This window comes from Equus przewalskii, chromosome 18, assembly GCF_037783145.1.
Source record: "Equus przewalskii isolate Varuska chromosome 18, EquPr2, whole genome shotgun sequence".
In the NCBI taxonomy this organism is placed as follows: Eukaryota; Metazoa; Chordata; class Mammalia; order Perissodactyla; family Equidae; genus Equus; species Equus przewalskii.
Window position 1 is genome coordinate 37,921,091 of NC_091848.1, and position 24,709 is coordinate 37,945,799.

General features: G+C 50.6%; 1 protein-coding gene across 2 annotated transcripts in view; it reads left to right on the plus strand.

Annotated features, from left to right (window-relative positions):
* ADCY5 (adenylate cyclase 5) overlaps nt 1-24,709 on the plus strand; it is a 150,462-nt gene that overhangs the window by 67,830 nt on the left and 57,923 nt on the right. For both annotated transcript variants that reach the window (XM_070583751.1, XM_070583750.1), the window contains exons 2-3: nt 15,346-15,495; nt 19,979-20,100. In XM_070583751.1, coding sequence (XP_070439852.1) covers nt 15,346-15,495; nt 19,979-20,100 — 272 coding nt within the window. The remainder of the gene's footprint in view (nt 1-15,345; nt 15,496-19,978; nt 20,101-24,709) is intronic.

The following is a 24,709-nucleotide window of genomic DNA, read 5'->3' on the forward strand; positions in this document are numbered from 1 at the left end:
TAATGCCTTTAAGCTGAGAGTATATTTCTCTCTAAGTTAATAGTCCCGAAGTGACCTGGTCCAATTCCATGGCTTTGCTCCACCACCCACAAAGACATTATCCTCATCTGTATGGTCCAAGCTGGGTTTGGGGCCTATCTATGTTCTAGCCCAGAAGAAAGTAAAAAAGGTGCTGGTCCAGGGGGCAAGGGGCTTGTCTGATGATGGAAAGGGAGATGACATGGAACTTGCACACATCACTTCCATTCATACTCCTTTGATGGGAGCGTAGTCACGTGATCACGCCTAGCTGCAAGGTTGGCTAAGAAATACTCCAGCTGGGTAGCCATGTGCCCAGTGACTGTGTATTGTTTTGGAAGAAAGGCAGAATAAATTTAGGTGGACAACTAACAGTCTCTGCCACAGCCTTTAAAAAAATAGCTTTAAAATAAAGAGGTTAATCTCAATTATCTACTCTAAAGGGATGTGGTGAGAGCTGCTGATATGATAATCTACAACCCACCAGATGGACCTGAAGCTGAGAGTATGTTTCTGGGGTGTAGGAGTGTGCAGGGAGGGTCAGTCTACAAATAGACATTTGCCACGCTCTCCCCACTGGGTGCTCTCTGTAGACTTGCATCAGTATGGTTGGTTTAATGACTCACCCCTTGGCACCCAGGTCACATCTCCATTGGCTCTGGGGAGGAAGACTTAACTGTCACTCCTCATGCCCCATGATTTGGGCCCTTGGCCTTGGTGCCAGCCCTGCTCACCCTCCTGCCCACCCTCCTGCCCCTGTTAGCAGGACACCCAGGAGTGAGTGGAGACCAGGGCCAGCTCTTGGTTTTCTCTCTGGGATGCTGAGTCACATTGCAGAGAAGGTTCCCATAGTCCCAAGATTCAGGGCCCTTGGGAAGCAGCTGAGAGCCATGGGGTCACAGTCTCCTGTTTTACGTAGGAAGAAATCTCATGGGACCCAGAGGACTTGCTGAGGTGGCCCAGCCTGTGAGGAGAAGGGCTGGCCCTGCAATAATCGAGGTTCTTTGCCGTTCCCCCAGCCTTGCCACGAGCCTCATTTCCACGTTCTCTCATTGCTCCTCGCAGGCTCGGCCTCCAGGGGTTTCCTAGTGATATGCTCAAGGTCAGCCAGACCATAAGGGACTCACCCAGACTACAGCCAAGTCTCCTAGTTCCCAGCCTGACAGAGCTGTGCACCCCACTCAGAGGGACACGTGGACTTGTCTCATCCCTCTGATAGAAACCCTCTCCAAGCCCTTGGCCGCCGTGGCAGTCAGCACTACATTCATCTGTCCATCTTCCTTGGTCACATCTGTGGTTCACTTAATTCTGAGGTAGGCCATGGCCGTCCCCTGGATGGGGGTCCTGTAACCCCCTCTCCTGCCCTGTGCTTGATGCTTAGTGTCAGAGGCAAAGATTCCCTGGGGTCTGGACTATCTTCTGATGTGAGCTGGAATATTCAAGGCCTTGAAAGTGCCCTGCAGCTCTTAACTTCCTTTTCATCCATTTATTCATTTAACAAGCATTTATTGGGGCCTGCGATGAGTCAGCCTCCGTCCTGGAGGATGGGGAAACAATAGTGAGCACAAGGAGGCATGGCCAGCCCCTGTGGGGCCTTCATCTAGTTCCAAGCCACTCATGGCAACGCTAGCCCAGCCTATGTTGCTTTACACTTGTCATGTGTTTGCATCAGTATTTTATTAGCAGGTGTCCCTAGCTCCATTTTACAGATGAAGGCAGTGAGATTCCAGTAGGCTATGTGACTTGGCCAAAGACACAAGGCTAGCGCCTGGGTCCCTTGACTCCCAACGTAGTGCTCCTTCCATTCTATCTCCCTGCCTCTCTTTCCGGGCAACCTCTGGGATAACCTCTGGAGCCCTCAAATCCCCACCTAGGCAGCCGACAGAGCGGGAGCAGCCCCAGGGTGCCCCTCTGTCCAGGGTCGTCCCCAGGGTACCCAGGCCTGCTGCAGAGACAGACACAGCCGCATATATACTCTGCACTCAGGTTGAGATTAGGTAAGTGGCTTGGTGGCAATGCCACTTTCTCTTTTGTGTTTTCTTTTTTCCTTCCAAACTCAGCAGACCTAAAATGGGCCCTGGAGGTGAGGACTGGAGGGAGAGAGGAGGTGTGGGTGGGTGAAGGTTGGCGGGTGGGGAAAGCACAAGGAAAGCCACACTTCACCTGTGCAGGGTGGAAACCAGAACTCAGTGTTTGGGGGGCTGCTCTCTTCTCCCCCACCCCCGTGAATCTGACTCCAGCATTTGTCAGCCCCTTCCCTCCACCTACACAGCCCAGCATCATCCTCAGCTGTCACTATTGCTCACCTAGAACAATGAAAGCTTGTCTGACTTTCCTGGGAGGGGGAGGAAGAAGCTGAGGGTGGGAGAGCTTGGGGAGGGGGGTGCTGGATAATTGTTCTCCAACATGAGACTTTTGGAGGAGAGAAACTTCATTTGCACTCAGATTATAAATAAACTTCTAGCCCACAAAACTTCTTGCCAGGCCACTAAGCAAACTCTCCCTTACCCCAGAGGTCAGAGAACTGCATGAGAAGCGGTTTATGGTGGGCAAAGCCACCCTCCGGCTTCTCTAGAAAGCCTTTCCAGGGTACTCCCACTGAGCCAGCCTCTCCATCATGCCCGTGCGCTCTACCTCAACTGGTGTCCTTAGTTTGTGTGGGAGTGTGTCAGTGTTCCCACACTGCTTTGGACCTATGATTCCCATACCTTGGGGGGTGAGTCAGGGGCGGCCGTTGCCTGGCATAGATTCTGAAGGACTCCAACTTCCTCTGCGACTCCCTACAGATGGACATGGGTCAGACGGGAGACTTTTGTATGACTTCCAGGTGTGACCTGCTGTCTTAAAGCTGCAGCTTATATGCTGCAATGTTGAGCATTTCATTGCATTTCTGGAGAACTGGGGACAGAATATTTGAAGTCAGGAATTTCTCAGAAAATCCTGTGCATGGCGCCTCCATTCATAGTGGTATGCTTAGGACCACCTGTCCCCCCTGGGCAGCTAGAGACCCAGGTGGTGGCCACTCTGTGGACTATCCCAGGTGGTAAAGACCATGGCCATCACCCGCTGCCTCTCTGGTTTTGTGGATGAAGAAGCTGAGGTCCACAGAGGAAAAGTCACTTGCCTAGAGCCGCAGTGATAGATTTTTTTGGCAAATCCAGAATGACAACTTAGCTTCCTAAGTCCCCAGTCCTTTCTCTGCACTGTGCTGCCTCCAGATGTTAATTCCTTGCTCTTGGGCTGCCCCTTCTCCCTGTGATTTTAAATTCATATACTTTCCCAAAGCCCCCAGGTTTCATGACATGCTAGAGAGGTTGATGGACTATCCACACAGTCCGAATACCTCCGTCTGTACCTGATCCCCATCCTTCTTGTCTTAAGATCTTATGATTGAGCCTCAGCCTCCGGACACCTCTGTCCCTTTTCTCCTCCATATTTCATGCTCCCAAAAGCAGGAGGGAGTGGCTGCCATGAGGTGCACCATGGACATCTGCTCTGAGCCTGGCAGATGAATGAGTCTGAGCCTCTGGAAAATAACCTATAGGGCAAAGAGGCAGGCCAGTCTCTCTGTGGCCCAACGGTGGGGCTCTAGGTCAATTCACTGATTGTTGAATTTTCCGAAACACCAGAGTGATATTCTGCCAATCAGCCTGTGGTCTGTCCCTTGTCCACCATGCTCCAGGTCCCTCTTGCCTTGCCTCCCCTTTGTTCTATAGCTGTTCTGTCCAACAGAAATAGAATGAGAGACACGTACATAATTTTAACTTATCCCGTAGTCCCTCCCCCACAAAAAAAATGGATGAAATTAATTTTAACATTCCATTTTATTTCACCCAATGTATCCAGAATATGATTTCAACATGTAGTTAATACAAAAGAATAGCTGTATGTTTTACACTTAGGGGACATCTCAATTCAGATGAGCCGCATTTCAAGAGCTCACGGCCCCAAGTCCCTCCCTGGACTTCCCTTTGTGGATCAGGAGCCAAAGCCCTCCCCTGCCCCTGGAGACTGCACATCTCAGATGCCTTGCTTGGGATGCCAAACACTGCTCGCCTTTCCCTTTGCACCGCCCCTAACCTCTCGCAGGGTCTGGTCCTTCTCATCCGTGTGATCTCCTCAGCTCTCTTCTTGGTCTCTCTTCCTCTAGCACCTTCCTCTTCGCTGCCTCCTTCCCAGCTGTCAAATTAATCTTCCTGAAGTGCAGCTCTGATCCCATTTCCCTGTTGAAAGCTTGCAGCACTAGAAGTTGTAATAACATGGGAACATACTTACGTTATAACATTAAGTGAAAAAAACCAGGATACCAAATTATATAAATAGTAAGATCACAGCTTCATGAAAGCAAAAACAAAAAACCGTGAGTAGATTAAAAAAAAAAAAAGAAAGAGGGATAAGCCAGTTAGCACTGGCTGTCTTTGGGAGGTAAATTGATTTTTTTTCCATGATTTTGAAATTTTCTCTAATGAATGCACATTTTATAAATTAAAAAATTAATATACAATTTATTTTTGGAAATGCAGCCTCCAGGAGTTTTTAATGCCTCTGGGTCATGTGCCAGCTCCTTGCCCTGACATGGATGTCCTTTGTGATCCAGCCGTGAATCCCGCCTCGTCTCTGGCTAGTTCCCCTTGCTGGCTCTGTTCCAGTCAGCTCTGAATTTCTGGTGTTGCCCACAGCCTTGCAGTCTTCTCCCTCCACCCCTTTATTCATGTCGTTTCTGCCACCTGGGTGCCCCTCCACTCTAATGTGGGCTGCCCGCATCCTGCTCACACTGCAAGTTCCATCTCCAGACAGTTCTTTGTGAAGCCTTCTTAGTCCCCACTGCCCAGACGTGACTTCTTTTTCTGCTTTGAATCTCTTTTCCCAGTCAACTTACGCTTTCTGGTTTTATAGGCATTTGAATTCTCATCTTATCTCTTCTATTAGATGAGGAGTTCCTTTAGTCTGCCATGCTCAGAGTGAAAAAAATGTATTTTCCCCTTTTTTAATATAGATTTATTTTTCTCTTTTAAGAGTAATACATATGATAGAAAAGTTGGAAAGCATTCAATGGTCTAAAGAAAAAAAATTAAAAATACTTATAATCCCACCACCTAGAGACATTCTACCCCTGCTAACATATATATATATTTTTAGATTGGGATCATGCTGATTATGCAATTCTGTGTTCTCTTTTCCCCCCACTTGACATTATATTTTGAAAATTTCCCCATGATGTTAAATCTTCTTCAAATAGAACATTTGAAAGGCCTCGACATGTTCCAGAGTATTGAAGCACCATAATTTATTTAACTGTCCTCCAATTGTTCAGCATTTAGCTGTTCCTCATCTTAAATTTTTTAATCCTGTTTGGATGTAAAGCCCTTCACAAACTACTGAGTTTCTGTAGCACAGAGCCTGGGAGGGGACTGACTTACTGGGTCCAGTAAGAGTATGAGCATCTTTGTCTCTTTATACATGTTGCCAGAAGGGTTGTACCAGTTCACATCCGTGCTGATGGTGTAGGAGGATGCCTGCTCTGTTGCATTCTTGCCAATGTTATTACCATGAGCAAAAGCTTTCCTAGTTTAATAGGCAAAATATTGTTTTCATGTGTATTTCTTTGATTACTAGTGAGGTTTCACATTTTTTCATACCACGTGTTTGTAAGTCATTTGTATTCTTTGAATAGCTTAGTCATCTACATTACCTATTTTTCTGTTAAATTCTATTATTTCTTGTTAATTTATAAAACACTCTTTATATTAAGAGTATTATCTCCTCTGCCATATTGTTTTGCAAACTGAGTGTTTATGGAACTGTCTTGGGGTTAAAGAGTGCAAAGACTAGAGTTTGTGTCCTGTCAGCTGCTTCTGTGCATATGCCGGACTCCACCACCAGACTGGGGATCCTGGAGGGCAGGGGCCAGGTGGCCAGCCCCCCCAGCACCGTGCTCTGTACTGAGTGTGCAATCCGTGTTTGTTGAATGAATTAAGAGGCTATCCTGTTCAAGTAAGTACTGTTATGTGAAAGCTGTTGTTTCTCTTTTGGATGCTTACACAGGATCTGGGGTCTTCCTAGAAATAAGTAACCAAAGATGACAACAATAAAGTGCACTGTGTGACCATTTCTCTCTAAAGGCTCTGCTGTTCAAGTTACAGAATAAATTCTCTCACTTGTTATTGTCGCTATTTGCTTTAAAATTTAAAGGAATCAAAACTACAGAGATACCACCCTACTCCCACTTGGATGGCTATAATAAAAAAGACGGACAAAAACAAATGTTGGACAGGATGTGGAGAGTCAGAAGCTTTGTACACTGCTGGTTGGAATATAAAATGGTGCAGCCACTTTGGAAAATAGTTGGGCAGTTCCTCAAAATGTTTAACATAGAGTCACCATGTGACCCAGTGTCTTAGTCCATTCAAGCTACTATAACAAAAACACCATAAGCTTGTCACCTAAACAACGTTTATTTCTCATAGTTCTGGAGGCTGGGAAGTCCACGTTCAAGGCACCAGAAGATTTGGTATCACGTGAGGGACCATTTCCTGGTTCATAAATGGCCATCTTCTCACTGTGTCCTCACAGAGGGAAGGAGAGTTACAGAGCTCTCTGAGACCTCTTTCATAAGAGCACTAATCTCATTCATGAGGGCTCCATCCTCATGACCAAATCACCTTCCCAAAGCCCCACCTCCTAATGCCATCAGGTTGGGAGTTAGGATTTTAACATGAATTTGATGGGGAGGGGACGCAAACATCAGTCCATAACATCTAGCGATTTCACTCCTAGCTGCATACACAAGAGAACTGAAAACATATGTCTTTGCCAGCACTTGTGCATGAATGTTTATAGCAACGTTATTCATAATAGCCAAAAGCTGAACACAACCCAAATGTCCATACTGACGGATGGATAAACAAAGTATGGTGTATCCATACTATGAAATATTATTTAGCCAGAAAAAGGAATGAAATACGGATACATGCTACAGCAGAGGTGAATCTTGAAAGTATTATGCTCAGTGAAAATAGCTAGACACAGAAGGCTACCTGTTATATGATTCCATTTATATGAAGTGTCCAGAACAGGCAAATTCATCCAGCAGAAAGTAAATTAGTGGCTGACAGAGCTGGGGGTGGGGGTGGAGGTGGGAAATAAGCAATGATGAATGGGTGTGGGGTTTTCTTTTTGGATGTTGAAAATATTCTGGAATTAGATAGCGATGAAGGTTGCACAACCTTGAGAATATACTAAAAACTGCTGAATTGTAAACTTTAAAAGAGTGAATTTTATGGTATGTGAATTACAGTCGTGTGCCACATAACGACATTTTGGTCAATGACAGACGTCATATATGACGGAGGTCCCGTTAGATTAGCACCATATAGCCTAGGTGTGGAGAGGGCTAGACCATCTAGTTTGTGTAAGTACACTCTATGATGTTTGCACAAGGATGAAATCACCTAAGGACGCATTTCTCAGAAAACATCCTCTCATTAGATTAAGCGACGCATGACTGCGTATCTCAGTGAAGAAGGGAAGTTATAGCAGGGTTAGGCTTGGCCTCACGGGATGGATGATGGGCCTTTCTCACCGCCGGTAGTGAGTTCCTTGGAGAGAGCGTGTTTGGAGGCAGTGGCTGGAAGTAGGTCCCTAATCAGCCGCATTTTATGTGACCAGAATCTATGAAGAAGGCCTGGGGCATCTAGGACAAGGGTGGAAGAAAGTTAAGTGTTTCTTTATTAAATAGAATAAAACAAAAGTGGACCTAAATTAAGTTGGGATAAAGAGCAGCTTAGTACAGTTGAGTATGAGAGCTCCGAGTCGGAATGAGAATCCGTGGTTTAGTTCTGCAGCTGCCTTGCTGTGTAACCACAGACGGGGCTCCTACCTCGAGCCTCAGTTTCCTCTTCAGCAGAAGGAGGCGATACCACCCAAATTGCTTATCTTATAAGCATGCGATGAGAATGCAACGAAATATTCCATGTGAAAGTGTTTGGAAGATTGTAAGTTGCTCTACCAATCATTCCTAGATACTTGTCTTTCTTCACATTTTAGTCTATTTTGTCTTTCCTAAAAATGCATGAAGCGGATACTAATTATCGATTTGTTAATATTTCATGCATTGATTTTAGTAACAGTAAAATATATTAAATAAATCTCATACTTTCAGAATCATATTGTAGATTGGTCTTTTCCAGAGGCAGTGAGTGGCCTGGGTGGGTGGGGCAGGCCGTGAGAAGGGCAGTGTGGCCTATGATGAACTTTGTACAGTCTTAACTCCAGGCAGGAGTTTGAGCTTTATCTTAGTGGTAATAGGGAGTCATGGTAGGCTTTTGAGCAGGGAAGCATCATGATGTAAAAGGATATGAGGATCTCTAATATAGAGGATAGTGTGCTCATGGAGGATTCTGGAACAAGAGTGATTGACAAGTGCTGAGCAGCTAGATCCTAGCTAGAATGGTGAGGGAGGGAGATGCCGTCTGGGCAGGACCCTAGTAGGAATGAAGAGAGCAGAGAGCTTGGTCCTGCTTTCCCAGAGCCTAGAGATAGAGCAGCCACCCTCCATGAAAGAGGACCTCATCGCCAAAGCCCCCAAGCAGAGACAATGCGGCTTTGATCACCAAAAAAGCATAAACGGTCTTTATTCTTTGTAAAGGAAAAATTTTAAAGTGTCACTATGATTAAAAAAAAGTTAAAAAAATATATTTTTAAAAAGCCATTTAGGACCTAATTGAGCATGGTACAGTATTCAAGGAATCATGCTGATATGCCTTCTAAGCGTATATAATTTAAAATTATCCTTCTTTGATTTATTTTACTTTGTATTATAATGAGATTCCACCAGTGTCCCTTGAGCTTCCCACACCTCCGTGCAGGACAAATGGAATCTGGGGCAGGTGGAAGGAACTCTTGTCAGGCTGTCAGCTCCTGGTACTGGGGACGTATTTGGTTGCTAGTTTCGTATGTTTGTAAACAGAAGAAGGATTAGAGCAGGAAGGGCTTGTGCCTGTCTTCAGGGCTGGGCTCCTGGGTCACACCTGCAGGAGACGACCTCTCATCCCTTCCTAATACTCAGGGTAGTGGGGAGCTGGTCCTCAGCCCCCCGGGACCCTGAGGTGGTCTGGCCCCTTGTGGCCAGGGGGATGGATTTGCAAAATCAGATCCCAGCTTTGGCATGCACTTAACCGAGGTGATTTCAGACTCTGACGTGAGGAGAAAGCACTGTAGTCTGTCTGTGCAGGAGCCACTGAGAGTGGAGAAGGGTCTGGAAGAGGGAGGCAGGCGGAGTGGGAGCTGGGTCACCCTGTGTGTGCTGGGGCCCAGCCAAGAGGGAGATGGTCATCAGAGCTGGGGGACGGCAGGTTTGAAAAGGCTCCCTGGTAGGGTTTCCAGGTAAAATACATTCATCCCATTAAATTTGAATTTCAGCTAAACAACATGTAATGTTTTAGTATAAAAGTATGTCCCAAATGTTCCATGGGTCACACTTATACTAAAAAAAAATGGATTCGTTTTTTATCTGAAATTCAAATTTAACTGAACATCTTGCCCCCCACCCCATCGCCGAATCTGGCTCCCTGGGGAATTCTGATTCCTCTCCAACCACCACTGCCACCAGACACACCGTGAACCACACTGCAAGGGGCAAGCTGACTTGTCCAGAGCAGGAGCCTTGCAAAATAGCAGACTGCCAAGGCATCTTCCCCGACTCATTTCTGTCTCTTCCACGCCCGTTCATTCCTCAATCCTCTTTGCCCTGTGCCTTACCCAGCATTGGTGAGGAGCGAGCCTATGGCAGCGGGCCTGTGGGGCCCCCTGAAAACTCAGAGAGGAGAGCAGCAGTGGTTGCAGAGACCAAGGCTGGCGGCTGGGACTTCTCTCAGCCTTCGCCAGGAGACACTGAACAAACCAAGCGCTGTAACTTCACTTCTCGCCAAATCAAACCTGCAGCCTGCAGGCAGCCGGAGACTGGGTTTCTGAAGTACTGGGGTTTTAAAAATGCCGGCAGGAACTGTAAATATTCACAGGCATCTCCCCTGGGTTTCCACGCAGAGACCAGAATTCCAAACATTCTCCTCTCGCCATGGAGTGTCCCCTGGTGTGGTCCTGGGACCACCTGGACCCGAACCGTCTGCTGGGCTTGTTTTAAAAGCAGATGCTGAGGCTGTTCCCAGGGCTGAGGTTTGCTGTATCGTTGGGTCTCCGTGTTACTCCACCTGGTGTCATGTAGGTATCCCTTCACCCACACCCACCCACACACACACACACACACACACGCACGTACTTTCCTTGTGGTTGGATATGTCCCGTGAGGTCAGCACAGGGAAAACCAACAAACCCTTAATTAGGTCTTGTTTACCTGCTGTTGTGAATGATACCTGTTGTTGTTTACGAATTAAGTTTTTACGTAAGAAAAGGGTTTATACTTCGTATTACTGTGTCTGCCTTTCTAGGGGCCTACGAAGGGGCTGGATCAAGAATTGATCATTGTTTTTAGTAGAGAAAAGAGCTGGTCAGCATTTGGACACTTGTGCCCAAGGTGTGAGGTCGTTTTTAAGCAACCAACTCCTTCCTAGAAGGCCGTAAGCAGAATTCCATCAGCTTTTACTGATGCCTTCTCCACATTCCTAACATTAGGATCTGCACAGGGGCCTTAGCATCTGTTCAGACTTGGCACACAGATTATTGCTTTTTTGGCGGGGGGTGGCTGTGTCTGTGTGTCTGATGTATTAATCTCTTAGTTTTTCACTCTCAGCTCCAATTTGCTGAAATCACCATTTCCAACGGCCTTGCTCAAGTCTCCTCTCTCACACCCCAGCACTCTCTTCCCGCTCACCCCGTTTTTGTGTTTAGTGAATGAGAGAGAGGAACTGAGGCATACTAAGCTTAGCAAAGCCATTTGGACCCCTATTGGGTTACAGGGCATCGTTTTACCTGGATTTGCACCGTCTGTTGCTATTGGCCTTCTGGCTGCAGGAGGAGTCAGGTTACAGCGGGAGCGGCCAGGAGGATTAGGACCGAGATGCTGCAGCAGCCAGTTGATAATTACTCGGGGTCATGTCTCAAAATAAACTCTGGCCCCTCTTTCTGGCCTCAGAGAGAGAAAAGGATGCCCTTTCTCTGCCCAGCTGGCTCCTCATATTCTCTCTCCCAGTCCCTCCTGGATCTTAACTCTTGTTCTTTTTTATTAAAGTATCATTTACATACAGTAGAATTTGCCCTTTCTGGTGTAGAAACCCCTTTCTGTGGGTTTGACAAGGCACATAGATGTGTAACCCCCAAGACAATCAAGATACGGAACAGGTCTATCGCCCTGAAAGATTTCCTCCTGCTTGCTGCTTTTTGTCAACCTCTCCCTCCCGGCAATCACTGATGTGTTTTCAGTCCCGAAGGTTTTGCCTCTTCCAGAATGGCATATAAACGGAATCATATAGTACGTAGCCTTTTGAGCGTGGATTCTTTCACTCAACATAATGTATTTGAGACTCATCCATGTTGTTGTGTTATTAGTAGATTGTTCCGTCTTATAGATGACCAACGTTCTATTAACATTCCTGCACAGATTTTTATGTGAACATAACTTCCTTTCATTTAGGCAAATACCGAGGAGTGAGGTTGCTGGTCCCACGGCAAGTGTATGTTTAACCTTATGGGAACTTGCCAAACTGTTTTCCAAAGTAGCTGTACCATTTTGCATTCCTACTAGCAAGGTAGGAGAGTTCCAGGTGCTCTGTATTCTTACCAGTGCCAGTATTGGCAGTTATTTTTTCATTTCTTTTGTTTTAATTTAGTTTTAGCCATTCTAATTGTGTTCAGTAGTATCTCATTGTTTTTTAAAATTTGCATTTCTCTAATGGCTAATGATTTTGAGCATCTGTCTATGTGCTTATTTGTTATCCTTATATCTCCTTTGGTGAATTATCTATTCAAATCTTTTGCTCTTTTAAAAAGTGAGTTGTTTGTTTTCATATTATTGCCTTCTTCTTCTTCTTCTTCTTTTTTTTGGTGAGGAAGATTGGCCCTGAGCTAACATCTGTGCCAGTCTTCCTCAATTTTTTGTATGTAGGATGCCACCACAGCATGGCTTGACTGGCGACTGGCAGTGCATAGGTTTGTGCCCCGGATCCGAGCCCGTGAACCCTAGGCTGCTGAAGTGGAGTGTGCTAATTTAATGACTACATCACCAGGCCAGCCTCACTTATTGTTGACTTTTGAGAGTTCTTTATGAATTCTGAGTACAAGTCTTTTATCAAATATGTGATTTACAAATAATTCCTCCCGTTCTGTGGCTTGTCTTTTTATTATCTTAAAAGTGTCTTTTGAAGGCAAATGTTATTAATTTTGATGAAGTCTAATTTATCAGTTTCTCATTTCTTTTCTTTTATGGATCATGATTTTGCTGTTGTTGACAGAAGAAATCTTTGCCTAACTCAAATTCCTATGTTTTCTTCTGGAAGTTTAATAGTTTTAAGTTTTGCATTTAGGCCTATGAACCATTTTGAGTAAATTTTTGTTTATTTTGGGAGGTTTGAGTTAATCATGATAGCTGATTGTCCTGGTACCATTTTTTGAAAAGATTATCCTTTCGCCGTTTAGTTGCTTTTATATGTTTGTCCAAAATAAGAGTGTGATACATGATTTGCAGATATTTTCACGCATTCTGTGGCTTGTCTTTTCACTTTCTTAGTGGTGCCTTTTGAGGCACAAAAGTTTTAAAATTTGATGACATGCAATTTTTCTATTTTTTTCTTTTGTCATCTGTGCTTTTGGTGTCATATCTAAGAAATCATCGCCTGACCCAAGGTCATGAAGATTTACTCCTGTGTTTCCTTCTAGGAGTTTTCTAGCTTTAGCTCTTAGATTTAGGTGTTTCTCTTGGTGGGCCCCAGGGACTTCCCGGAGTCGTGTCCTCAGGGTCTCCCTTCGCAGTCACTGCACTGGTTAACACTGTGAGTTATGAGCTGTTTCTTCCTTTTCCTCCCTGGCCTTAGGGGCTCTTCCTTCTGAGTCAGCTCCGCCTTGCCTGGCCCCCAGCCTCACGGAGGTCTTTGTGCCCTCATACTTTGGGCTTCTGCGGCAGGCTCCTGACCCGTCTCCCCCTCCCTGCGCTACTCTGGCCCTTGATGAATCTTCCCGAAGCTGTGTGGTTATCCTGTTCTTGGTTCAGCACTCCTTCATGGCTCCCTCTGTCTAAGGATTGTACCAGGCCTCCTCAGCTTGACATTCAGATGCCTCTTCAGTCTGGCTCCAGTCTGCCTTCCCAGCTCCATCTTCTCTCTGTGGACTTTCCCTCAGGATCAGAGAGTCTGGGTTATTGATTCAAGGACGTGGAGTACCTTGCAAGCCTGATACTCTCTCCAGGGACACCCTCTTCCATGCCTGCCAGCCGTACCAGACATGCCCCTGACCCCAGGCCCAGCATGCCCTGGCCTGCCCTGAGGTCTCCTCTTGTCGCCCCATGCTCCCCTCCTCTCCCTGTTGCCGGATACATGTCAATATCTGCTTCCTGTTGCCGGTTCTCTGTCAGCCTTGACCACTTGTTTCCTCGGCTGCTTCTGTAGAGCAGAGGTCTTCTTTCCTTGTGATAAATAGGTTGGGCTTTTCTCTGCCGTGTGTTTGCATAGAATGACAATGGTAGGATTCTGGGGTGGATGGGGTTGGGGTGGGGTTATGGGAGTTGTGAGTGGCAGCAGAGGTGGTGGAGGGGTAATCTAAGTTTGCCCCTCCCCTGAAGGCGCATCCAGGAGGCATCTGGGGGGTATCCAGGAGGTGCTGAGGGGAGCTCAGTGTGCCTCCGCCAGAAAAGCAGCATTTATTGTGCAGCTGAGGAGAGAGTAAGACTTTGAGATGGGAAGGAGAAAGTCTCTTTCCATTCATGCACGGGGGCAGACACGGAATAGGATGTCTCCAGGGAAAGATGGCGCCACATCCAGCATGGAGCTCACATGGCCTCTGGGCCTGGGCTGGCTGAGGCCCCTGGGTGGAGGTTGGGGCCACCTCAGAGCTGGGGTAGGGAAAGCCTTCAGGTAGAACACAGACCTGAGTCAAGGACAGGACTTGTAGCTTCCAGAAACAAAGAGGCCCCTGGAAGAAGATTGTAGGCGCTGCCTGTGGATCACTGCCAGGCACCTGAAGTCCCAGAGGAAGGTTCTTTGGGATCCCAATGGACAGGTGGACTAAGGACAAAGGCAGGGCTCCTGATGGCTGGAGGAGCCACAGCAGAAGGTGCAGGGGCCAACCGGGACTTCGCTTCTGCAGCTGGGACTAAGAATTAAGATTTTGGGGGGAGTGAGTGAGGCCTAGGAGCCTGAGCATCTTTGTGTGTCTTCAATCCTGTGTGCCCAGAGGCATGGGCAGGACCAGAAGCAGTTTACCCGGATGCCCTTGGGGCTGTACTGCCAAAAGAAGTTTTGATGAAACAGCACCATTGCCAGGATCTGAAATGTGCTGTGTAAACTTGCTTTTGTGGGTTGTGTTCTGTTGTGTTGTGTTTTCCCTTAGCTTTTCAGTAAATATTCCTTTCAAAAGAATTGCAGCCTTGTCTCTGCGACTGGAGGGGCGGTGGTATTTTTCCACACACATGTCTCAGTCGGCACAGAGAAGGGCATCAGTGAGGAGCAGGGGCTATGGCAGACGCTCGCCAGCCAGTGTGGTGGAGTTGTCGGGGGGCCTGGGTGCCGGCACAGAGAAGGAAGGGAAGCCCAGGAAGGGGCGATGAGACCCGCTGTGGACGCTGATCTCCACTGGCCGGGGACCTTATCCTTCTCTCATTCCCAGAGGATCTAGCACAGTGCTGCGTGTCTCATGGGTAGCCGGCAAGTACTTGCCTCATTGGATCTGATCCCTGGGGAATAATAAGCGAAGGCTTCTCTGCGAAGGGGCAGCCCTTTGTCCTATGCTGGACTCGATCACACTTTCAAAAAATAAAATCTTCCCACCCTCATAGAACCCTCCTTGCAGTGTCCCTGCCATCCCCAACACACATACTGCTCCATCCCAGCATCGCCAATGCACCTAACCTTTTAATCTTGGGTACTGTGGACACGTTCAGTATGACTATTTGGTGACTCGGTGTCCCTACGGCCATAGCCCGTCACAGGCCAGCCAAGCTTTGGGCTTTGAGGACATCAGAGAGCCCGACCAATTACGCATGGCTGCTCCCAGCGCCAGCTGCATGTGGGTGTCCCTGGCATTTGTGTGCTGGCAGCTAGGTGTGTGTTTGCTAAGATGGGGGCCAGGGCTCCAAGCTTTGGGGCCGGAAGGGTGAGGGTTGGGGCTCCAGTGACTGGTGCCTGTTCCAGGCCTGAGCTCGGTGTCCTCGTCTCTCCCCTGCAGCTTGTCTCCAATGTCCTCATTTTCTCCTGCACCAACATCGTGGGTGTCTGCACCCACTACCCGGCCGAGGTCTCCCAGAGACAGGCCTTCCAGGAGACCCGGGAGTGCATCCAGGCGCGGCTCCACTCACAGCGGGAGAACCAGCAGCAGGTGAGTGAGGCCGTCCTGGCCCGCGCAGCTGCAGGGAGCAGAGACCCAAGACCTGCGCAGCCCAGCTGCCCGCCGCCCCACCAGCTGTGCTCAGTACAGCTGCCCAGCCCCGCCCCCCTGGGGGGGTTCCAGCCCAACGAGGAATGTTTCCCCTGGAGGGAGCCCAGCATTCCTGGCTCTGTGGGGATGCTCTGGGAGAGACTCTGGAGAAAGAGCTCTGCCCTGCGCTCGCCCATGCCTCCTCAATGTCCCCCTGTGGTCTTGCAAGCGAGCCCAGCAGCCCAGGCCCTGGGTGCCAAGAAGGCGCCTTGCCACCCCTCCCCAGGGGCTGATGAGTTGGAGTGGGGGTAGTGTCAGCATTCCCACCTGGGATTAAGGCAGGAGAAGGCCCTAGCTGTCAGCCCCTGTGACACCCACAATGTCACACTAGGCACTTCCTCTGTACCCAGTTCTGGGATTTGGTTGGTTCAGAGAAAGGAAGGTGGTCCTGTCTCCCCCTAAACCTCACCCTCAGAGGGCTCCTGAGCCTGGAGGCAGGCCATTCACACGGGCCACAGACTCCGGGGGCTTCTCCCAGTGACCCCTGGGGCAGAGGGACCTGCCCCTGTGCTTCTATGGGCTAAAGGCAGAACAGGGACTGAGGGGCTGTGTCAGGGTTCCCTTCCTGTCTGCCTGGCATCCTGGAGGGAGTCCTGTTTGGGGTTTAGGACCACTGTGTGCTCTCCCGCATGTGAACCAGATAGAGGTCTGGGAACTCTGAGACAGAGTGGTGCTGCATAGCTCCCAGACGGGAGGCCCTGAGGGACCATGCAGGCCCAGGGGAGGGAGTGGGCAGGTCAGCAGGATTAGGGGGCTCCCACTGGACTCATCCTTGCCCTGGCTCTTAGAAAGAAGGTTACCCTGAACCAGGTCCTCCCTCCCCTGTCTGCGCGTCTCCCCAAACCCTCAGCAGACATTAGTGGAGTCCTGCCCTGTGCCACATGCTGTGTCAGGCCCAACAGCAAGTGTGGACATGGAAGGTCTGCCTTTCAGCATGGACAGGGGAGACAAAGGCTGGGACAGCAGTGGTCAGCTGTACCCTCCTGGCCAGCACGGTGTATGTGCTCTGGCCGCCTGAGTGCACAGAGGTCTCACCACCCCGTCTGCATGCATCCTAGGGGGGTTACAGGACACGGGCGGGTGACAGAGGGCTGAGAAAGAGGGTACAGCTCTGCAGTGTCTCTCAGGGCCTTCCCCAGTTGCTGCCTGTCCCCATTTCCCTCCAGCCCTGCTGCTAGGGCCACCGTGTCTTGCCAGCTCCCCAGCTCATGCTGTCTAGTCGGAGGCCTGGCTCGCCCCACACGCTCTTTTGGCCCTGTCTGGGCTCCTGGTCCAGCCTCTTGAATGAAACCCGTGCCCACCAGTATCCCCAAGTCCTCCCACTGTCTTTTCTTGACAGACTTACCTCATCTCTGCACCCCGCTCACCCCTCAGCCCCTACCTGCCTCAGAAGCCCCCTCTCTCATCCCAGTCTCGGGCTCCAGCATCTCTCCCGTGAGATTTCAATGTTCTCCTTCCCCTTCCACATTAGAGAGTGTCCCCTCTCACCTCGCTTCTCCAGTAAAATTAGCATTTTACAGCTCAGCACAGCTCACTTGCTCTGGCCCTGGCCAGGCTGGACATTCCAGCAAATCCGTAGGGATTTGGGGAAGAAAATATGTTTGTCATACCATGTTCTGGGCCAAGATGCACACTTCCTGGGGACAGGCTCTCCTCACCAAGCCAGAGCCCAGCGGCTCTCTGCGTCCCCTGCCCTCTGCGGAACGGGCTGCTCTGGGGATCCCTGGGGGACACTCCTAGGTGCCACCCGAGGAGGGGACTCAGCATTGTTCCCTGGCCACCCCCTGCCCACTCCTCCTGGCCCTCAGCCCCAGAAGTAGTTCTAACTGTGGGAAGGTCCCTCATGAATCTAGGCAGTTTGTAGCACACTTTCTCCTAATCGTCCTGTATTTTCACAGAGCTGTCCTGTAGTTGGTGTTTCCAACACCATGACTGTTTCCTGAGAGTTCAGTAAAGATAAGATGGCCTTTGATGGCCATGTTCACTGATGCCTGGGGAGACCATCCCTCACTAGTTTACCCGTGTTTCCCGAGCATGAGATGTCAGCTATGGAGGTGAACAAGACGGAGCTCCCATCCTCAGGGAGGCGTCTCATTTCACGCACTAAAGGGAGACAGGTTAACAGACCATTGAAATACAGCGTGATCAGGGGCTGTAAAAGAAGGCCCAGGTCGGGAGGAGATGCTGGCAGCCAGAGCTGGGACCCTCCTCCTAGGAAGGGCTTGGCCTGAAGGAGGTTGGGAGCAGTATGTGAGGATGTTGATTGTAGCTGAGGAGCTTAGGGGCAAAGGCAAGAAAGACCTACCAGAAGCCTGGGAAGCGTCTCTGGGTTCACACTACTTGGAGCAGAGTGCAGATTTCAATTCAGGGGGTGCTGGGAAGGGAGCATGGAGGGGTAGGGAGGAGCCGGATTGTGGGAACTTCAAGGCCAGGCTGGGAGCATGGGCTGATCCTGGAAGCTTCAGGAAGCAGAGAAGGTTTTTATGCAGGGCAGTGATGTGGGCAGGTGTGTGTCTTGGACAGATCACACTTGCAGTGTGGAGGATGGATCAGAGGCGGCAAGCTTGCAGACAGAGAAATCGATGTGGAGACTGCCCCGGTCATCCAGACCGGCCCTGAGGGGGCAGGCCCGGCACAGGAAGGGGGCGGGTGGAGTGAGGGCGCTGGGTTGCAGTGGAAAATAAGGAGGAGTGGGCTCAGTGGGTCCAAAGGAATCCATGTTGGATGTGGCTGGTGGACCCTGGGGAAGCAGTGGCAGTTTTGAGCAGGAGAGCGACAGGCACTGGGGAGGCTGGGGCCCAGGCAGCAAGGAGGGCTGAGGAGAGGCTGTCTGGCTAGGACGGTGCGGCAGGAGTCCTGCAGTTGGATGAGAACCCCATGTGGGCGGTGGAGGTAGATGTGGAACAGAAAGGACAAGTCCGAGAGCGGCGTCCAAATCAGCAGGGCTTGATCAGTGCTGGACAGGGCCTGGGGCTGAGGGCAGAGGGAAAGTTCTGGAAAGGAAGAGCAGTTTACGTGGATGGGGTCTTGAGCTTGGTGATCAGGAGAATGGAGGCGTCATGGACAAAGGCGGGGAACTTGCCAAGGAGAGCCCCTGGGGAGGGAACCCAGGAAGGTGAGTATGGTTTGGGGTGTGGTGGCGAGACCTCCTGGCGGACAGCTGGAGACTCGGGAGCCCTGGACAAGGGATAAGGAGCGGGAGGTGACCGGAGAGGCGCTGGTGGAAACCTTGCTCCCAGAGGACAAGAGTGAGCAGAAGGAGGACAGAGGTGGGGATGTGCTCTGTGTGGGGCCGGGAGGATGGAGAGGCACCAGAAAAGGTGGAGAGGGAGGAGAGTCTCAGGGCCACACGAGAGGGTGGGCCGGCACCCAGTGTCGAGTGAGGGACAGGAGAATGAGGGGGGCTGGCAGCAGCCAGCATGAATGGCTCCAGGTAAGAGAATTCTGTGAGCGAGCCCGGCAGAGAGCCCAGCGTGGGTCGTGGACTGCGGAGGGCACGGGGAGAGGCTGCCCGTGGAGGCCGCCCACCCCGGAGGCAGCTGGACCTCTTGGAGCAGGCAGGCCCCGGGGGAGACCGCGGAAAGGGGGCGAAGTCTGGACCCCATCCTGGCTGACAGGACCCTCCCCACTCCCTGCTTCTCTCCCTCCTCCTCTTTGACACGTTTTAACTTTTCAGTTTCTCAAAGCCGGTGTGCTTTCCCTCCCTCCCGGGCCACTGTCCCCACTATGGAAGTGGAGCCCCCTTCTCACCTCATCCTCTGGTCCCCATGAAGCCTTCTCTACCACCACACAGCTCCCCAGCCTAGGTCACATGTCCCTGCTCAATGCCCTGTAGTACCCCGTGCCCCTGTGAGTTTGGGGGTTTGCGAAGGAGGAACTCCATCTGTCTTGTTCACAGTTATAACTCCTGGCACCCAGCATGATGCCTGGAACAGTAGGTGCTCAACAACAATTTGATCACTGATTGAATGAACCTCATTTACTGCTCTCAACACCCCATCCCCATTTACAGATGAGAAACCTAAGGCCCAGAGAAGTTTGGTAATTTGCCCAAGGTCACACAGAGTCTCAGGTGACATCCAGGATTGTAACCCAGGTGCTCAGTGCTACAGGTTCCCCGGGAGTGCTTTTCCCTGTGTACACTGAGGATCCCGGAGGTGCCCCAGGGAGATAGGGTCAGGGAGCCCTAGGGACATGACTCCACCCCGCCTACTCCTCCCCCCCAACACACACAGGTGTTAGCCCCACGAGTTTCAGGAAAGCCTGAGAGGTTTTCCAGGGCCCTGCAGGTGGGGGCACAGGTGGAGGAGTCAACCTGGGGAGGAGAGGGGACTGCCAGGCAGGTGGAAGGAGCTGTGACAAAAGCGTCTGCTTCCCTCCCCAGGAGCGGCTTCTGCTGTCTGTCCTTCCCCGTCATGTTGCCATGGAGATGAAAGCAGACATCAATGCCAAACAGGAGGATATGATGTTCCACAAGATTTACATCCAGAAACATGACAACGTGAGGTAGGGCTGAGGCTGGGGGGCAAGGGCAGTGGGAGGACTGAACCCCAAAGGAGACGACATTTCCACTCCCTCCCCTTCAAGGGGGCACAGCCCAACAGTCGTCTGGTGGCTTCGGAATGTGTGTTGTCTGGGGCGCTCCAGCCCCACCCCTCTAGGTCTGTTAAGTGAATTATCACAGGATGCAGGGGGAGTCGGAGCGGCTGCAGGGAGAGGATCTAGAAGGGAGGAGGAGAAAAGAGAAAGCAACACCGCCAGCTCTTGGGGAAACTCCTAGCCTAATAAGGGAGACAGAAAGCTTAGGCTTAGAACCCAAATGTCACCATCATCATCGCAATCTTCATCACCATCGAGCAGCTTCCATGCCTTCTAGCCAATGTGTGCCAGGCACTGCACCATGCATTACCCACCTCATTGCTGATCCTCCTGGCAACCTGCAAGGTGGGGACCCTTATCAGCATCCCTTGTTTAGAGATAGAGCTCCAAATGGCTAAGATTCTTGCCCAAGGTCACCCAACGAGTGGCAAAGCTGGGGTGCACCCGGGTCAGCCGCCCCAAAGCCCACATTCTTTTTACTGCGTGTTTGCTCCTTGCCTAGATGAGACGCTGACAGCAGGGATGTGCAAACGGATGTAGATTAATAGAGTGCAAAATCCGCCTTTGAGTTCCACAGGGACGTGAAGTGACACAGTGGCGTGGCTTCCTGGGGTGCCTGACAGTCCTCCCACATCCCCAGGAAGGGAGCTGCTGTTTGCCTTCAAGGGAGGTACCTTCTCCCTGGGCGCGTTTCCCTAGGACCCACGAGTTCTCCAAGGTTGATGCAGAGAGAATCCTTTGGAGGCCTGCGCTGAATTTTCAGGAAGGGGATTAAATGGAATAATGTAAATTATTGTGCATGTATGTGCAGGCACACATGTACACGTGCGCACACACACAAACATACAGCTGTTCAAGGTGAGGCTGCTGGCTGCAGGGGTGGGGAAGACACCCTGTGTTTTATGCGGTTCCCAAGTGTGCCCTGGAATCCAAGACTATCGGTTCTGCCGTGTCCTCTCTCCATCTCCCAAAACGGACTCCTGGCCTTTGGAACAAAAACGTACCTGCACAACACTTTTGTCCTCAGTTTTTGGGGTATCCCAGCCCCCCCCCCCGAAGCCCATCCACACTCCACTGTCAGGCAGGGACAGTGTAGACAGCAGCAGCCTCAGTCTCAGGAAGAAGGCTGCGATGGCTGGATCTCCACGCCTAGGAGGTGTCCTGAGGGAGTGCAGGCTCAGCTGAGCTGAGCTCAGAGAGGAAAGTGGGGCCCGGGCCTTGGCAGGTGGCACTGACATCCTGGTTTCCCACTTCTCCTCCTCACACCCACCTCTGTCTTCACATCGTGGAATAATGACTAACAACAATCGTTAATACTTGAATAGAACTTTCTTTAACCCACACACTGTTCTAAGTGCTTTCATATATTCACTTAGTCCCTGCAATAAATAGAAGAGGTTGATACTGTTATTATCCCCATTTTCCAGGTAGGGAAACTGAGGCATGGAGATTAACATGTCTACGATCCCATAGTTGGTCAAGTGGGAGAATTGCCCCCAGAAAGCTTTTGGATATCAGAGTCTTTATCCAGCCTGAGGACTGGACAAATGTTTTTTATATGCCCAGGAGAAAGGAGTTCATATGAGGGTTCTGTGGGAAGTCTTGGGTAGCCCCCAGGCCAAGAGGAGACTCAGAGGAGAGGGAGAAGAGAGGTTTGGCTTCCAGTGTGTGTGTGTGTGTGTGTGTGTGTGTGTGTGTGTGTGAGTGTGTGCACATACGTGTGTGAGCATATGTGTGTGTGTGTGACTGAGGACGCACCAGGGGCCTTTCCTGTCTGATGGCAACCCCTAAAATCTGGGGGACTCTACCTTATGACACGTAAAGAAATAGCCTCCCTGTTAAAACAAATCCCAGAGGCCCAAGATTCAGGTGAGGAATGACCCGCTAAGTGGTCCCAACATATACGAACCCCTGAGCTCTCCCCTTCTGGAATTTTCTCTCTTGCTCCGATCTCACCACCTCACTGGTCCTGGCATTGTTCCTGGCGGAGCCTGGAGCAAAGGTGCTTTCCTTGATTGCTCTCAGCACACAGAGCTTTCTGCAGATTTCACTCAAATATAAAGTGGAACACAAAGGAAGTCTAGAAAATTCACCGCTCAGAAGCAGTGGGCATTCAAGGCACAGGTTCCCAGCCTGGCTTGGCTGCGCACCGGTGTGTCTGGCCACCTCTGCATCTCTGTGGTACGTTGCCCCCTCACCCTCTGTCCTCCTGCACGGCGGGCGTCGCCTCACTTCCCATTCCACAGTTGCTGGCTCTTGGGCCCACAGCCCCCCAGCAATGGGGTTTGGTCAGAGGGGCGACTCAGGCCTCTTCCACCACCACAAGGAGGAGCCCACCCTCAGGGTAACATCCCCTTGCCCCTCCATGCCTGAGGAGGCTGTGACTTGGGGCTGATAAAAGAACAGGGCCATCATCACAGCGGGGCCTGAGCATTGAATGGTAAGAATGAGACCCCAGCCACAATGGGGCTATTTCTGTTCTAAGACATGCTCAGGATCAATGACGGCAATCAGAAAAGAGATGAAAGGAGAGAAAACCAAGATGCCATCATTTTCATGGGGACAGACATAATTCTGACTCTGAAATTGCTGGGCTAGAGGTGGCTGGTACACATCAGACACCAGCCGCCAGTAATGCTATGCAAATATCCTGCTGGGGCCCCTTTCTCTGTTGTGTTAGCAGCACCCGGTGCATCTCGTGATGGAAACACATTGTGTGCTCCAGTCTCTGTTTTTGGGTTGAAACTTTGGCCTGGGTTGGGGGTTGAATAGTAGGTGACATCATAGTGTAGAAACACACTTTGGGGCTGGGCTCATGGTATAGTGGTTAGGCCAGGGGCCCTGGGTTAGGCAGCCCTTTGTGTCACCCTAGCTCTGCTGTTCCATGGCTATGTGACCAGGGCAAGTTACAGACACTGAGCCATGCTGAACCTCAGTTTCTTTACCTACATAATAGGATAGGAAGAGTACCTACTTAGTAGGGTCGTAAAGAGTAAATGAAATAATATGAGGAGAGCGCTTAGCATAATATCTGGCACAGAACAAGTGTTCAGTAATTGGAAGCAGCTATGATTGTTGTTACTGTTATTATTACGATGATTATCACATTCCTATCAACAAAGAAAGGCCTGGGGAGTCTCGAGCTGGAGAAGGGCGATGAGTCACATTCGTCAAGTCTCTGCGGAGCTGTAATATTTAGAGAGGGTGATGACATGCTGTTCTCTAGCCCCACCGAGAGCAAGGCCACAAGAGAAATAAATCAATGCTGCGGTGTGACAGCTCGGGCCTGGATCTATGGAAGGGGAAGAGACTAATGGGTGGGGGGAGAGTTCAGCCTGGGCAGGGAGGGGTGACAGACAGGCGGCCATCACTCTCTGTGGCCTCATTCTCCCCTGGCCCTGAGGAGAATGGTTGCACAGCACAGCACTCAACTCCTGGGCCTGCCGGGAGTCTGTTGGATGCTTTGGTGCTGAGCCCCACTGGCCATGGGTTGAGGCAGGCCAGAGGCCCAGGCGCCCCTGAAGACCTCCCTGGGGTCCCGAGATACGTCTCCTGTCTGACATGTGGTGACAGATGGAGAGGTCAGTTGGGGCTGGGGCCCATTGCTGGGATGTCAGACCTGTGGCTTGAGAGCCCTCCTGCTTGTCTGCAACTCCCCCCAGACCTGCGCCTCCTGCTGCCAGCAATGCCAGGGTCAGAGGTGGGCTATGCTGTCCCCACTCCCCGACATTCCAGCAGAGGCTGCTCTGGCTGGGATCTCCCAGTGCTCTGCTTTGGGAAGAGGGAGATCAGGATTGGAGGGAGGGGCCAGCCAGAAAAGGCACCACATCAGGGGGAGGCACATCCCCGTGGGTCACAGTAAAGGTACAGACACAGCCAGAACCCAGATGCCACCAGGTTACCCTTGCCAAGAGGTCACCGTGTTGGAGCAAATGAGTGTCTGTTAAACAGACTTGTTCACGCCCTGCTCTGCCACTTAGCTCTGGGGACTTGGGCAAGTCGCCCAATCTGAGCCTCAGTTTCCCCATCTGTACACAGGAATGGTGATGTCCATTCACTCGCCCATTCAGTGGATGTTTTCCTTCTGCATCCATCAGTGGGGACCTCCAGCGGCACTCATAGACACTTAGCTAGAGGCAGGGGTCACAATGGGAAGTGAGGAGGACACTGTCTCTGACATCTGGAAGCTCACCTTCTGTCTGAGAGGACACGCCCTCCACAATGGATTAATTCGTCGTTGGGAATGTACCACAGGAGGAGTGGAGCAGTGACCCGTGGACATGGATGTTGCATTCCAGCACAGCATAGACATTAAATGACTTCATGCTCAATTATTCTGTCACAGTGGTGAGGAAAGCCACAAAGAAGCCCAGCCTGTAAGAGGAGGCCCTGGGGCTCCTTGCAGGAGTGCTGGTGGGGTAGATGAGGTCAGGTATGTAAAGCCCCTGGCTGGGCCCCTGGCCCAGGAGGTGGCTGCAGGCTGTTCACCCTGTGGAGGTGGAGCAGGCTACTGACC